Source organism: Colossoma macropomum, unplaced genomic scaffold, assembly GCF_904425465.1.
Source record: "Colossoma macropomum unplaced genomic scaffold, Colossoma_macropomum, whole genome shotgun sequence".
Taxonomy (NCBI): domain Eukaryota; kingdom Metazoa; phylum Chordata; class Actinopteri; order Characiformes; family Serrasalmidae; genus Colossoma; species Colossoma macropomum.
In genome coordinates, this window is record NW_023494810.1 from 14,463,994 (window position 1) to 14,480,533 (window position 16,540).

General features: G+C 37.0%; 1 protein-coding gene across 1 annotated transcript in view; it reads left to right on the top strand.

Moving 5' to 3' along the window:
• Positions 1–16,540, top strand: part of lrp1aa (low density lipoprotein receptor-related protein 1Aa) — a 258,152-nt gene that overhangs the window by 118,861 nt on the left and 122,751 nt on the right. The window contains 7 exon segments of the mRNA XM_036560017.1: positions 1,885–2,025; positions 4,031–4,156; positions 5,827–5,943; positions 6,873–6,953; positions 9,299–9,466; positions 12,408–12,590; positions 15,449–15,646. Coding sequence (XP_036415910.1) covers positions 1,885–2,025; positions 4,031–4,156; positions 5,827–5,943; positions 6,873–6,953; positions 9,299–9,466; positions 12,408–12,590; positions 15,449–15,646 — 1,014 coding nt within the window.

The following is a 16,540-nucleotide window of genomic DNA, read 5'->3' on the forward strand; positions in this document are numbered from 1 at the left end:
TAAATTAGCACCAGACCATCATAAAGCAGCATAAACCATTTATCAGTTTAATGATGGGGTAAAAGTCCAAGTCATGTGATTTCAGTCCACACCTCTGACAGACACATATTTACACAAACACATATGAGCATTTTTTTTTTTATAAAAACGACACATATGGCATTCATATGATATAATTTCTAGCAGTAGCAACAGCTACTGACCAGCCAGCTTACAGAACAGCATTATTAACCAAATCTAATATCCCACTTACTCCGTAAATGTCTCCGTAAAATTGTTTTCTTCGTCGAATAGTGTGTGACTCAAGCTAGCCACTCTAAATCCTGTTAACAAACAATAAACAAACATACCAAATTACTCTAAATATGTTCACTGCAGTTATTAAATGATATTAAGCTCATTCCAGTAGTTGTTTTTCAATATTACACTGAGACCCCAGAGACATTCCCTCCCACGCTGCATTCCATCTCTTCAAAAGCAGTTTAAGATTAAAAAAAAGAAATTATTTTCACTAATATCTCATATGTTAGGACGACAGAAGGAAATGTATCAGATATTAAATTCTTCCATTCCAGCGGAGACATGACCTAAATGGTAAATCTAAAGATATGAGAGATTAGGAAGATGAGCCGTGTTCCAGTTCAATAGTGAAAAGAAAATGGATAAAGAAAGAGTGGAGCAAATCCGGTTTATGCAAGCCACTTGACTGTAGGGTCAGATTAAGAGCCGTGTTTGGAAGGAAAGTTTTAATAAGAAAAGATTAAGAAGGGGTTTTGGTGGTTTTATTAAAGTTGGAAAGTTTTATTAACTCTTTACTGCATGCTGTTGCTGTATGGCAACAATTTAATTAGAATGATTTTTTTCTAATTACAATATAAAAGTCCCTTTTTCCCAGTTCCCAGTTTCCCAAATCACAGCACGTAGTGAGCATACAGTTTCTTTTTTATAGATAAAACCAGTTAAGATGCTTCATATAAAATGGTAAAATATAGTTGTTGCCCTATGGCAACAGCATGTGACCAGAGATAGGTAGGTACTAGATGCATTTACTCAAGTACCGGTACTTGAGTGAAATATTGATTCATTTGTACTCTGAGTATTTACAAATTGTAATCCTTTCACTTCTACTTGAGTATATTACAGTTACAATTTTAGCTGTTCATATTTAGTTACTAATTCCTTTTTTGTGTTTAACTTCATGCTGTTTTGTGAGATGACACCTGTACTGCTTCATTATTGGTCACATCTTTGACTTTGGATCTTTGGCATTTTACTTTAGACCAAATTAATCCAAAAAAGAGAAAAATAGAGCCGTACAGTCTTTAGTTCCTGTGTTGAGATGCTGGGAGAAGCTTCACTGCAGTTCTATGAGCTACTCAGAGCTTGAGTATTTTTTTTGACCTGATACTTTTATACTTTTTCACAAGTTGCTTTATTTGAAGGTATTTGTGCCATTATTTTACTCAAATGTCAGTACTTTTACTTGAGAAATGAAGGTTCTGTGCAGGTACATTTTTCATTCAACAAGGCCCAAACAATGTAAATATCCTCTCAAAGGTACAACAGTGGTTTAAGGTCCATTTGTGAACCTTAAATAAGTTGCTCCAGGTGAAAAGTATGTATTTGTACCTTTTCATAACCGAATGTTTTAAAACAGAACAATAAAATAAAAAGTCTGGAGACGAGACGGGGTGTGTGGAGTCAATACAACTTAGAAAATATCATTTCAATGGATTATGGCACAGTTATGTTTTTTTGAGTGTAAATATTCACTGGAGCTGCACTGTCTGTTCTTTGTTGAACACGACCAATATCTGCTCCTTTCAGCTCTCCTGTTACAGACCTGTTTTAAAGAGAATCACTAAAAGTGTCTTTGTCCTGCAGCAAATCCGTCCTACATCCCTCCTCCTCAGTGCCAGCCTGGCGAGTTCGCCTGCAAGAATAATCGCTGTATTCAGGACCGCTGGAAATGTGACGGAGACAACGACTGTCTAGACAACAGCGACGAAGCCCCCGAACTCTGCCGTGAGTGTGGATGTGCTTTTCAACCATTTTTGCTGTTCAAATATCCACAATTCACAAACATCACCTGCAAAAATGTGGGACAGTATGTGATAGAAAAAAAAGTTGAATTCCAAAATGCTGTATGTCTATTTGTAACGGAATAACAGATGATATAGTGGAAGAGATTTTTCTTTGGTATGATATTAATTATAATATAGCACTAGCCACTCCCAGCAACATATGTCATGAAAAAAGAACATTTTTGAAAGTGGTCTATATTGTGTTTTGAAATGAAACCCTTCCAATGCAATGTACAGGGGGTCCCAAAAAAATGGACATCATTTGAGGTGTGAATATCTGAGTAAGTACATGTCCTAGGCAAATGAAATTAAATAGGCTTCATGTTGAACAATACAAGATTTATTTATCAAAATTCGAACAAGAAATTTAGAGGGATGTAGATTTTATAACTGATTTCTTCCGATACTGCTGGTCATCCAGATCCCTTTTCCCTGCACAGACAGCCTTCCTCTTTGAATTTTTTGTGCCATGTCCAAATCTGCTTTCCAGTTGTTTTGAGTTTTCTCGAAAATGCACGCTGTACACTCTTGCTTGACTGTGTTTGAGCATATTCTCTTTTCATTTCTTTTCTAGTGAATGCCATTCTTCAACCTGAAAAAAAAAAACATTAAAAATTAAACTTGGTTAGTTTTTACACATTTTGTTAAAATTTGAGATCATTTGAGGGAGAATTTATTTTATTTTATTACTTTTTTTTTTTTTAAGAGATGCCTTGCTTATTTCAACATGACAACACCAAGAAACATTCTGCATGTGTTACAACAGCATGGCTGCATAGTCAGACAGTGCGGGTGCTTGACTGACCTGCCTGCTTCGTATTGAAAACATGGTGCATTTTAAAGTACAGAATATGGCAATGAATGCCCCATACAGCTGCACAGCTGAAGACTTGTAAAATGGAAGAACGGCAAAAAACATTCATTTTCAAAACTGGATCACTTTGTGTGTTCAGCCCCCAAGTGATTATTCAGTGCTGTTTAAAGGAAAATTAGTAACTCAGTGGTAAACCTGCTCCTCTTCCAACATTTTTGAAACACATTCATCAAATTTGGAATGAGCAAATATTTACAAAAAACAGAAATATCAATTTAATACAGGTCAAGCATTATTTACAATCTCTGCTTTGTGTTTTATTAGCCTTTCACATACTGTCCCAAATTTTTTGCAACTGAGGTTTGTGTATCCTGACATAGTATTTAATTTGGCTATGAATAAAAGAATGGAAAACGTAGGAAGTTTGTTTATTGTGTGCAGCTAGCATAAGAGGTGGTCCATACCTGATCATTCGTTTGATTCATAGTCAATTATAGAGACGATAATTTTAGGCACATGTGATTTCAAAGCCAACCTGAAATCAAAACTGACCTTTCTTATCTTGTTGGTTCGTGTTTCTGGTCATATGAAGAGCAATTTATCTTACAAAAGTTGTGATGCTGTGTGAAGTGTAAATAAATGTAAATGAAAACAGAATGTAAAGATTTGAAAATCTCAGACCCCTTTTTTTATTTACAATAGAACATAGAACATATCAGATGTTGAAAGTGAGACATTTTACCATTTCATGAAAAACATTAACTCATTTGGAAGTTGATGGCAGCAACACATTGGAATTGGGGCTGTATTTCAGGGAATTAACTCTTGTTTTCCTGTAATCTTCCATTAAAGTAAAATGGCTTTTGCCCCACCTTCTATCTTCAGTGTCTTCAATGCCTACAATGTCACCATGTACCAGTGGGCCAGGCAACATAATATTACCAATGAAATATTCCTCTTTCCCCACCTATCATGGAGAGAAAACGCTCAGCTAGCTCTGAGAACCTGTCTAATACAGAGTTTCTCTCATGAAAGGAGAACCAGTTATGGTTTCACTCTCATGCTGCTGTCCTTTCATATTAGCTGACCTACAGAACGAGAACAGGTCCCTCTGTTTCTTTATCCCCTCCAGATCAGCACACCTGTCCTACTGACCGCTTTAAGTGTCAGAATAACCGCTGTATTCCCATGCGCTGGCTGTGTGACGGAGACAACGACTGTGGAAATGATGAAGATGAGTCCAACACCACATGCTCAGGTACATACACGCCAACATACAGGCTGAAATACACACGTTTAAACTCATGAAAGAAAAAGACAAACACATAGTTTTTGTCTGAAGTGCTTCCTGAAAAATAAAAATAAATAGGTAAATAAAAAAACAGCAGCTGTTCTTTACATTGTGAAAAACGTTAACAATGAACAGACCAATAAAAATATATTTATTATAATTGTGTCTGTATGTAATAATAATGTCCCATATGTGTAAAGTTTAATCCTATACATTCTAACATTAACCTCATTAACCAAGATGAAATCATTTTTGTTTGATCAATTTTTGTAAAAAGCAATATTTTAACTTACCAACTTCCTTGTTATTGTAAATATCCCCTGAAATTAAAGCTGCATCTTGTTCCATTTTGTTGTATCTGTAGGCTAGAACTGTTTGTCTCTGGTTTTACTACAAAGTCCTTCAAATGTACAAAAAACACACAAACACACACACTCACACAGTGCTGTAGTGGACAGTGCAGAAATCCGGCCCACACTGAGAGGTCTATACATGACTGTTGACCTTTAGCTGAATGTTCTATCTTGAAATATGCACTGATACACGTTTCTTGTCAGAATAAGTGCAGATAAAGGACGATTCCAGCTCTTGTCATCTCTTGTCATTTTAATCCAGACCATTTTATCTGTTTGAAAAGGGCAGCCAGTGTAGTTTTATTCTTCAGAGGTTGGTTCTCCTCCAGAATGTTAAGATGTGCTTTCCTGTTGGCCTTCACTGTAACCTGGACAGACGCTTACTGTCGGCTAGAAATGTTTACAGCTGCTGCGGCTAAAGGAAGACACTTTTCTAATTTTGTATCTTTGTCATATGAAAATATCACCTATTAGACTTATGTAGAGTAACACAGTTAACCAAGTCAAAATTAAAAAGATCAGTCATTCTATAAATGTAGTAAAATTACAATGATAAAATCAATAGATAGATAGAAAGCAAGACACAAAGGAGGGAAGCAAGGAACTGAGGAAGAAAGGAACTAGGGAAGGAACAAAGGAAGGAACTAGGGAAGGAACTAAGGAAGGAATGAACTAACGTAGGAAACAAGGAAGGAACTAACTAACTAAGGTAAGGAGGGAATTAAGGAAGAAAGGAAGTAAGGAAGGAACTAATGAAGGAAGGAAGAAAGGAAGGAGCTAATGATGGAAGGAAGGAACTAACGTAGGAAACAAGGAAGGAAGGAACTAACATAGGAAACAAGGAAGGAGCTAATGAAGGAAGGAAGGAAGGAACTAATGAAGGAAGGAAGGAAGGAACCAAGAATGGAAGGAAGGAAGGAAGTAACGAACAAAGGAAGAAAGGCAGGAAGGAAGGAAGGAACTAAGGAACGAAGGACCTAACGAAGGAAGGTAGAAAGGAAAGGAAATTGTCACAGTAGCAACACATGTAGTTGCATATAAACATACTTATATTGGGCACAAATACAAATAGACATAAATTAGGCAGAAATAAAAACATGCATAAGAGTAAAATATGAGGCAGTAGAAGCATCTCTATTAGCATATTTACATTAGCATATAGGACAGATTCTGTTACATTAAATTACTCAGGAGTAACCGACAAATCAGCTGGTCAGCTGTGGTCATTTTATTAGTTTATAGAGCTTTTAGCCTGAACGCTATGGTATCTGTCCTCCTCCTCAGCTCGGACGTGTCCTCCTAACCAGTTCTCCTGCGCCAGTGGACGGTGTATCCCCATCTCCTGGACCTGTGACCTGGACGATGACTGCGGTGACCGCTCTGACGAGCCTGCCTCATGCGGTACAGCAACTCCACTTTGAGTTGAAAGGGGCTGTGAACTGATTTTCTTAATCTGCATGCTTAACATATATGGTTTATATAGAATATGGTACAGTATATGGTTCTATATAGAATCCTATTGAAAATAGTTCTATATAGCACCTAAAAGGGTTCTGCTATTGTTACGAAGTCAAGCAACAAAAGCAGAACCCTGTACAACACATTCGCCATCAATCTGAAGAACTATTTCACAATGCAAAGAACCATTTAAGCATGCAAGTGCACTGTTAAAAAAGATGGTTCTTCAAGGGTTCTTTAGTAAATCGTTCTGAATAGAACCAAGAACACTCAAAGAACCATTTGCATGATTAAAGGGGTCTTTGTGTTACGAAAGAGTTCTTCAGATTGTTGGAATATGTGTTGTATATGGTTCTATATAGAACTTTTTTGAAAAGGGCTCTGCTATTGTTGTGATGCCAAGCTTGTTAGGAGAGAAGAACCTTTTTTGGTGCTATATAGAACCCTTTTCAAAAAGGTCCTATATATAACACATTCTCCATCAATCTGAAGGACCCTTTCATGATTCAAAGAACTCTTTAATCATGCAAGTGTTCTTTGAATGTTCTTGGTTCTGTATAGAACCATTTTCTTTACTAAAGAACCCTTGAAGAACCGTCTTTTTCAGGAGTTTGTTTATACTTTTATTAAATTTACTGTTAATTGTCCAGTAAACAACAGTGTTGGCTAGTGTTTTTCCTCCTGTATCAAAATTAAAGCAGATTTTTTTATCAGCTGCTCTCCGTCCACTCAAACCAAAAGCTCTCAGTTTGCCTATATTGCCTGAATATGGCTGAAATGATCTTTTGCGTGAATATTAGGTTATTAAAATGCACTGTTGTGATGCAGTTTGAGATTACTTATTATTTTGTGATACTTTCTCCCATTTCCAGCCTACCCCACCTGCTTCCCCCTTACCCAGTTCACCTGCAACAACGGACGCTGCATCAACATCAACTGGCGCTGTGATAATGGTGAGCACTGATAGTTATCTGTATTATTTTTCATCACCATGTACTGTCTGTTTCTGTCTGCTTGCCTTTTTTGTTGTGGGTTTTTTTTTTTGCATGCATTTCTGCCTTTTCTTTGTCTGTGACCTTCAGTCTGTCTAGTATTATGTGTAGTTTTTAGTGTATATTAGGGCTGTCCCTATTGATTATATTGCTAATTGAGTAATCTACCAACTATTTGGCGATCGATGACAGTAATCACAGTTTTTAAGATGTAAACAGAGTCATTCAGAGTGGTTTGGTGTGAAATGCTTTGTTCTAGAGAAACTTACCGAGTCAGAATTGTTCACAGTGGAGGTGATAGGAACCAAACATCCACCTCTAAAAGCTCCCTCACAGAAAGTTATTACATGAAATGTTTCTGAATACACAGCCTGATGTCTGACACATTGTTTAACGATAGTTTTAAGAAGGTTTTGGCCTTTAAATCCATTCATGGTGGAGGGATACATAACATGCAGACTGTGTTTACATCTTTACCATTTAATTTTGTGAATTATTTTGAGAGATTCTTCTTTATAAAGACTTCAGTCATTCATTAAGAAGGTCAATTTTAATAAACGTGTATATTCTGAGCTATCCTGACAGCCCCAGTGTACATTAGTGTAGTTTTTAGTGTAGAACAGCTTCTCTGAATGTGTTTTTGTTCATTACCTCATTTGTCCTTGTTTGTTATGTGACATCGTCTCCTCTGTTCTGTGCCGTTTGCTCCTCCCTCCCCGTCTCCAATTGGCTCGCTGTTGCAGAAAAGGATTGTTTGGACGGCTCTGATGAGTTGAATTGTCCGAACCCGACCGGTTAGTGCATAGAACAACATGCACCATAATAATGAGTAATAAAAATAATGATAATAATAATTAATAGTTCAAATTAATATTCAGTTACTACAGAAAATGTATATTTTTTAATTTATTTAATCTTGCTATTAGGTAAAATCATTAAGATTACAAACGCTGGAGCAATTGCTATTAAAAACTTTGTGTGTTTTATAGGTGCAGTCGTATGCAAAAATTTTGGCACCCCTGGTCAAATTTAAAAAAGAATAGACAAATAGAAAAAATAGATAAATTTGGCCTGTGCAAAAGTTATGGCAGATTTTATGTTGTTTTATTTTTTGTTAAACTCCTGATTAGTTTTTTGTTAAACTCCATATGTTTTCTGTACAGGATTTGTTCACTTATTTTAACTTAGATTATCATAACAAGAAGCAATTTGAACATTTACATATGACTGTGTAATGTCAGCAGGTTCTGGAAATATTTAGTATTTTTACATCTTTAGATAACAGCATAAAATAATACCATCCCATGCTGTCATGTAAGTTTATGCAGTGAGAATTCATGCTTCAGCAGTGCATCTGTGCAAAGTGCAAATTCACGTTTTCCTCATGGTGCATGGTTTGATCTATGCAGTTTCTGTGATTCGTATTTTCTTTTATATTATTGTGTGTGTGAGTGTGTATGTGAGAGCATTAATAGACACTGAAATTTAAGAGTTCAGAAGTTTGGAATCATTGTTTTTACCAGTTTGGTTGCAGATAAATGTATAAAATTACTCTAATATTTTAGTTCTTTGCAAATATGCAGGTTTGAAATAATGAGAAAGTGAAATAATAACAATAATAATTATTACAACAAATTTCTATTAATGAAAATTAATTTAGCTGTGTAAAATTGAGAATTAAGTTATAATAAAGTTAAGATCTATTTGTAAACTTCTGTTCAGTTGTCGAGGCAGATAACATGACAGAAATGATTGTACAGATTGTACAGATAATTACTGTATTTTATCAGTATTGTTTCTGCCTTAACAAAAATCTAGTTGGTTTTTAATTTTGTACGTTATTTAAAAATGCCTGCTGTCCTTCACATTGTGTGAGAATTTCATGATGAATGGAGAAACAGAAATGCTCTAAAGTGATTTGGAATAAAATATTTTACATTACCTTCCATTCAAAATTGTGAATATTTTAATAAGTTCCCATTACCAAAATATTATATATGCAATATGTAATTATAGTATATTATAATATACTACAACATACTGATTTTGTTGTTTTCCTAAAGTGTATAAAACATCTGCATTGTATAAGCTGTATAAAATATCAGCTCATTAATGTACAGTGATTCCAGGCTTATGAACTGTAGTGTATGTGCTGTTGTATTCAGTCAGACTCTTCTCTGATTTCAATACTGATATTCAGCATTGATTACTCAGTATTACTGAATGTGTACAGTAGTGAAGTGCAGTCTGATGTATAAGGACTCGTGTAAACTGCTCCACACTGGTGACCTCACACTGCGTTTCAGATAACGACTGCGGCGATAACAGCGATGAGGCGGGCTGCAGCCACTCCTGCTCCAGCACGCAGTTCAAATGCAACAGCGGCCGCTGCATCCCCGACTACTGGAAGTGTGACGGAGACAACGACTGTGGTGACTACAGTGACGAGAACAACGCCAACTGCACCAATCATGGTGAGTTTCGGGTCCTTGTCCACCAATCATGGCATGTTTCTGCACATTTTGATGTACAGTTACTGTTTATGTGCTGAGTTTAACAAACTGGGGGAAGAAATAAAACATTAAATGTGCTATAATGTTTGCAGAGGTTTTATTTTCACCCAGTATATTTCACACAGTAAATTAACATCAGTTGTGCATTAAAATGTGCAGAAGTGTGGTTAATGCACAATTAAGAGGATGTGTTAATGTGTTAACTTGTGTGTTAACCTCTTATAGGGCTGCTGCTAATGATTCTGTAGTATTTGAATAATCTTTAGATTTTTAGTATCAATGTGTTGTTTAATCCAAATAATTAATTTTCATATAAGAAAACTATAGAAGAAAATACTTTTTATTTTTTTCCATTAAAAAAAATATACTTGCAGTTCCATTGATTAATTGAAAAATTTTGCTTTAAAAAAAGTCAATAAACGGAGGCCTGAGTATCAATGTTATATATATGTCAAGTATAATTGACATATCTAACATGTTTTGAATGCACATTTGTTTACAAGTCTGTTTAGAGTCGCAGTATATCACAATATATCACAATATATCACAACTTTGTCTCAGATGTTTAAATACCACAATAGAATCATGTCACTGCACAAGCAATGTATTGTGAGACCTTCAACCATTCCCACCCTTAATAACAGCCTGATGACATGTAATAATAATACATGCAAATAAACATAAACACAGAACCTCAGTACTTCAAATGAGCTGTTTAGTTTTGAAATTATGCAAAAATTCTGAAAATTTGGTCGAGTTTGCAACATATCTGTATACACAAACACAGTTTTCTGGTTAACTGAGCGCTCCGCCACCCCTGCTGTGTGTGATGAGTTTGGAGAGGCAGGTGAGGAACGGCAGCTTTAATGAAGGTCAGGCGAGGCTAACCGGGCAGACTGCCTGAGGAGAGAGACTCCAGCAGCTATTTAACCACTCTTTATTCACAGCATGTCTCTCGCCCTCTCCATCTCTCTCTCTCTTTCACACACAAACGTTTTCTTCTCTCCCTCCCAGAATCCATCACAATCGAGTATCTGAACAGATTCTTCAGCTTCAGCTGTGCATCATTTAATCACATTTATTTAATGTTTTGAATCCAGACTTGCACTGTATATGTGTAAAAATCTGTAGACTCCAATGTTTCCTCTGGTATTAACAGTGAGTTTGTGCTGCAGTAACAGCCTCTACTCTCCTGGGAAGGCTTTACACTAGATGCTGGAACATTGCTGTGAGGATTTGATTGAGCATTATTGAGGTCAGGTACTGATGTTGGACGGTCAGTTCTGGATCAGATCTAACCCAAAGGCAATATTGTGCAATTGTGCGACTCTGTTTACATCTTAACCCTTTAATTATGCAGAGTTTTTTACAAATAGGTAGAGCTCCCCTTTAAGAGGATCCTTAGCCTGAAGTTTAGAGCGAGGAGCAGCCTCTCAGTTAGAGAAAAGGAAACTTTCAACATGTCTCCTTTTTTTCCATCACCCAGACAGTAGCCACGTTTACATGCAGCCTAATAATCCGTTAATAATCAGACTAATAGCTTAATCCGAATAGAATACGTCCATGTAAACACCTCAGTCTGAATAGACTAGTCTAGTTGAGGCCATCCAGCATACAATTTCTATCCGATTGGACAAGGTGGGTAACCCTGTAAATAATCTATTAAATAGAAGAATAATAACCATGTAAACGTCTGTATCTGATTACATTCCCAATCGGAAAGTTCAAGTATGTTTTGTTCGTTTGCGTCATAACGAAAGTTTATAACGTTCAACATGGCGGGAGCAGAAGCTGGTCTGCAGAGAAGACGAAGTTTATGCTTTGATCGGTGGTGGGACGGGCGTCCAGCTTATGTGTCTCAGAACGTGACGTCTTCCTCTCAGCCTTCTTTAATAAGTACATGTGAAGAATGTTTACCCGAGTCTGACATCATTTTAGAGTAATTAAAAACACAAGCACTGCTCACTGCTGCTCATCTCACTCTGAGCAGTTATTTTTGGTGTTTTGCTGGGCAACTGTTGCCACCAGACTGACGGCTCCAACAGCCACAGGTGTGTTGCTCACGTGATCGGCTGCTTCACAGCTCTTTAGAATGACTTCATTCATTTTAACTGATTTACTGCTATCATTTTATATTGTTTATACATGATTTAGTGATCGTTCTACTTTATTTAGGCTGTTCATTAAATTTCATTTTTATTGAATTTCTCTTTATGCATGCTTCGTCCTGCTCCCACCTGCAGGGGGCTGGTTACCTGCCCGCTCCCGCAAACAGCACTGAAGATTTGAAAAGCGCGCTTAGCTTTACTTTTTAAACTAAGTACACCAAAATTAGAATAATACTATACTACTGATACTATTGGACATTTAATGATCATGAAGCTGGAACCAACACGCATGTTTACTGAGGCATTTTCTGGCACTCAGATTAAGTTTGTGTGCAAATCTTAGTTGCTCAGTTCCAAGATTTGCTGTGACATAAATCAGATTTCAGAATTTCAGAACACTATCATATGGTTTTACTTTCCAGAGATCTGATATTATTTAAGCTTTAATGACTGAAGCTAACTTAAAAGCAGGATATTAGAGGGCCTGTGATTCATTACTGTGACTGAAATATGGATATATATTAAAAGCTTTGATGAGGTGCTCTCATAGAGCAGTTCTGTCTGTGAAATTCTGAAAAATTGGTGAAGTTTTCCTTTTTTTAAAGAAGGAATCACAGCATTTTGCTTTCTCTTGCTGTAGCTTCACTGATGTAGAAGATTATGACAAGGTCAAGGCTTCATCTGTCTGTGTTCTCTCTTTCTCTTTCTCTTTCTCTCTCTCTCTCTCTTTCTCTCTCACTCTCTCTCTCTCTCTCTATCTCTATCTCTCTCTCTCTATCTCTCTCTCTCTGCAGCCACTCGTCCTCCGGGCGGCTGCCACACAGATGAGTTTCAGTGCCGGATGGACGGCCTGTGCATCCCACTGCGCTGGCGCTGCGATGGCGACACCGACTGCATGGACCTAAGCGACGAGAAGAACTGCGAGGGCGTCACTCACATGTGTGATCCAGCTGTCAAGTTCGGCTGCCGAGATTCTGGTGAGGATTTATGCAGTGTTTGCCAGTGAATTCGCTCCTCTGAACCCGAGACCCCTTCAGTCTGCATTTGAGTATTAATTGTTGGACCTCTTTGATTCTACACTTCTAACAAAAGATGGTTCTTCAAGGGTTCTTTAGTAAAGACATTAATAGAACCGTGAACACTCAAAGAACCATCTGCATGCGTAAATTGTTCTTTGCATGCTGAATGGTTCTTCAGATTGATAGAGAATATGTTGTATATGGTTCTATATAGCGACAAAAAATGTTCTTTTATTGTTAGAAGCTTGACATCATAGTAACATAAGATCTCTTGTTGGTGCTATTTAGCAGCATTTTCTTAAAAGGTTCTATATAGAACCATATACAACACATTCTCCATCAAAGAACTGTGCAAAGAGCCATTTAAGCATGCAGATCATTCTTTGAGTGTTCATGATTCTATATAGGATCATTGTCTTTACTAAAGAATTTAAGAGTCACCCTAAATGTAGTCAATCAGCCAAAACATTTTTGGCATCTGAAGTTTGTTTCTTTAGTTTTAGCACTGGAGCTTCGGGGCTAATGTAGCTAAGCTTATACCCCACCGATTAGCATGGTGCAAACTTAAATCATACTTGCCTCAAATTGCGTTGAGTTATTTAATAAAATGGACAAATTCAGGCTTTGAGATGGCGGCTGCTGTTTTTGGCTATTTTTATGTACTTTAATCTGAGTATATAAATAACAGAATGTCATACAGTGTCAGAACCACATAATCACTCGAAATCACTTAAAGGGCACACAACCTACTTTTTTCTTACTTTGAAGTCTCCTTATCACATTTTTGGTTTTATATACTAAAAACACTCTTAATTTGTGTTAGAATTTAAACATAGATTGAAATCAATGGAGCTGTTAGAATTAAACAGACTGTTTTTTGTCACTGTGCCTTTAAGACTGAAGACTCTGTCCTGATTGGCTGCACTTTATTGTGCCTCATTCAGAAAAGGGTCCAGGCTAAAACATTCCTTATAGTATGAATGTGAGTAGGTGGGGCTGAACTGCTGTAGACTGAAGAGGTATATATGTGTAAATGGGTTTCATGTCATTACTAAATTTTGTCATTACTGATTTTGCAGCTTAGTGTCCATATGTGGACTGCATTAAAAAGGGAATAAATAGTATGTTTTGAAACAATGTTCACACACCACATCAAGCTCTTGTATTTAAAAAAAAAACAAAAACGTTTTCCATGATGTAGCCCCTTTAACAACTCAAGGCAAGTGTGGGATGACTTCGGCAGGCGGTCAGCATCGTGTTTATTGGAAGGTCCTGTTCAAGCTTTTTTTTTTTTTTACATATGTGTACAGTCTTTTGCAAAAGTTTGTCGAGTTCCGTGTTGTTTATTGATTTTCTAAGTATAAATAAAAGAAAACATCCTCCCCAGAGACACACTTCGGCACATTATAATGTACAATTACTGTTTATTTATTAAATTTAACATATTGTGGAAAAAATAAAGCATAAATTGTGGCCTGTGTAAAAGTTACTAAACATTTTTTTGTATTTTATGTCCCCTGTCCCCCATACGTTATCTATAACTCAGCAAATCAATGGAAATTGCACAGTAAAATTAGCAACATGTTAAGCTCTGGCCTTCATCTCTGAATGTTATAATACATTAAACAAGGGAAATCAATTAAACACTAGTTCCAGTAGAATCGGATGGGAAATGGACCTTAACATGGCGATCTCAGATGACAAGTGGGACAAGTGGCCCGTATTCATTTTTGTCTTGGCTCCAACCAGTTCACAGAAAGACAGTTTAAGATTGTCCATAGACTGTTTATCACCCCTGAAAAACTGAAAAAAATGGACCCAACTACATCAGATTTATGTATTAAATGTCAAACAAATGAGGGCACGCTCTCGCATTACATGTGGACTTGAACATATATTTAGTAGTTCTGGGGTCGGATCTGCTCCAGAATTAAGTGTTTTTCACATGTATCTGTGCCATTTGACCCCTTAGTCCGAGTTCAAGGAGCGTCATTTAATGAACCCTCTGCTGATCAAGATTTACTGATTAGGGGTCTCCTCGCTGTTGCAAGAAAATGCATCTTGGTCAATTGGACATCGTCTACATAACCTAGTATAACTCAGTGGTATAAAACAATATATGATATCCTCCCCCTTGAAAGATTAGCTTATATAGATAATAAAAAAAGATTAAGAAGTTTTATCAAGTTTGGGACAAATTCTTGGATTACACTAAACTGGCTATTAGGGATGTGCTACAATGTTGAAATGGAGTAGGTGATGGTGAATGGGACTGTCACCTTTGGTATTAATGTTGATAATATTGATTGCAGTACGATTGATATTTCTTATTTACTGTATTTAAATTGTTGCTTTTTTCTTCTTTTAATTCTCAGTATGTTATCACACTCTGTATTGTATCTGTTTGCTATAATAAACAAGACTGGAGGAAAAAAATTAAAAATTAGCAAAATGCCACAGTAAAACATGTAATTTAACTGGTTTTCAAGCTTTTGTCATATATAATACATTGTTTGATGAGAATACAGAAAAAACTTAATGCTGTCATGAAAGTCTGGGCTATTTGGGGTATTTTGGGGAAATTCCACTACTCATACAAAATGTCCTATCAAATTGAATTCCTCACAAATTACACTACAGGAGAGCCTCTAGTGGAACTAATCCAGCTCAAATAGGGCCTTAGCTTCCATTGCTTGTTAGCTTCATTAGCCTCATAGCTCCAGAGCTAAAACTAGAAGCAAACTTTAGACACCAAAAAGTCTTCATTAGGGATGTGTAAATTGTTTGTACTCTTCTTTTATTCCGTTATCCTGTAGCGCGCTGCATCAGTAAAGCGTGGGTGTGTGACGGGGACAGCGACTGCGAGGACAACTCTGATGAGGACAACTGTGAGGCGCTGGTTTGTAAACTCTCACACCACGTTTGTGCCAACGACACCACCGTCTGCCTGCCTGCTGAGAAGCTGTGTGACGGCAAGGATGACTGCCCCGACGGCTCCGACGAGAAGCTGTGCGGTGAGAACTGAGCAAGCTACATTACCCACGCTGCATTAGCTGTGCTTCTGGTGCTGCCTTAAAGCCCCAGGGAACCTAAATCTGTGCTTTCTAAAGCTAAGTTCACACTAGATTTTAACCCTGATTTTCCACTCTCTGAAAGTTTTTGGAGCTCACAGAAAAAAAAAGCCCCAGATCAGAGGTAAATCGGCGTTTGCTCAGGGCTCGCAAATCGGCTCTCAGCTGCTGTGTGAACTGTTCAAAGCCGCCATCCGAGAGACTTGCAGATGCCTTCCAGACGCGCTGTTGTGTTGTGTTTAGCTTTAGTGTTGTAGCAGGTTGGGAGTGTTGGACTAAAAGCTGTCAATCATGGGTGCTCATTAAGTCAAAGTCAGATTTATTTATATATCGCTTTTTACAACAGTCGTTGTCTCAAAGCAGCTTTACAGAAAATCTGAGTCTGAGCCCCCATGAGTGTCGCCAAGGAAAAACTCCCTGAGAGCAAGAGGAAGGAACCAAGATTCAAAAAGGGAACCCATCCTCCTCTGGTCAACACCAGATAGCCAAACAATAACACGATGATTTTACAACTAATATATTAATTATTAATGACAATTAAAACATTGAATATAGAGGAACACAAACCAGCCTGTCATTGGACAAAGCTATTGAGATTGACCAGTGATAACCGACGACTGTTAAAGGCCTATCAGAGTAACAATGAGAAATACATCAATGAGAATCAGTCACAGTTACCAGTGAAAACAAGTTGCTACTGTTAAAAGAATCACAATGAAAAAAAAAACATGAAGGTAATGACTCCTGTTGGAAGCCAACACTCATGCACTCAATAATTCGATCATAATCAGATTTCTGCAGTTATCAGGTTATTTATATGGTCATGTAAACAGTGCA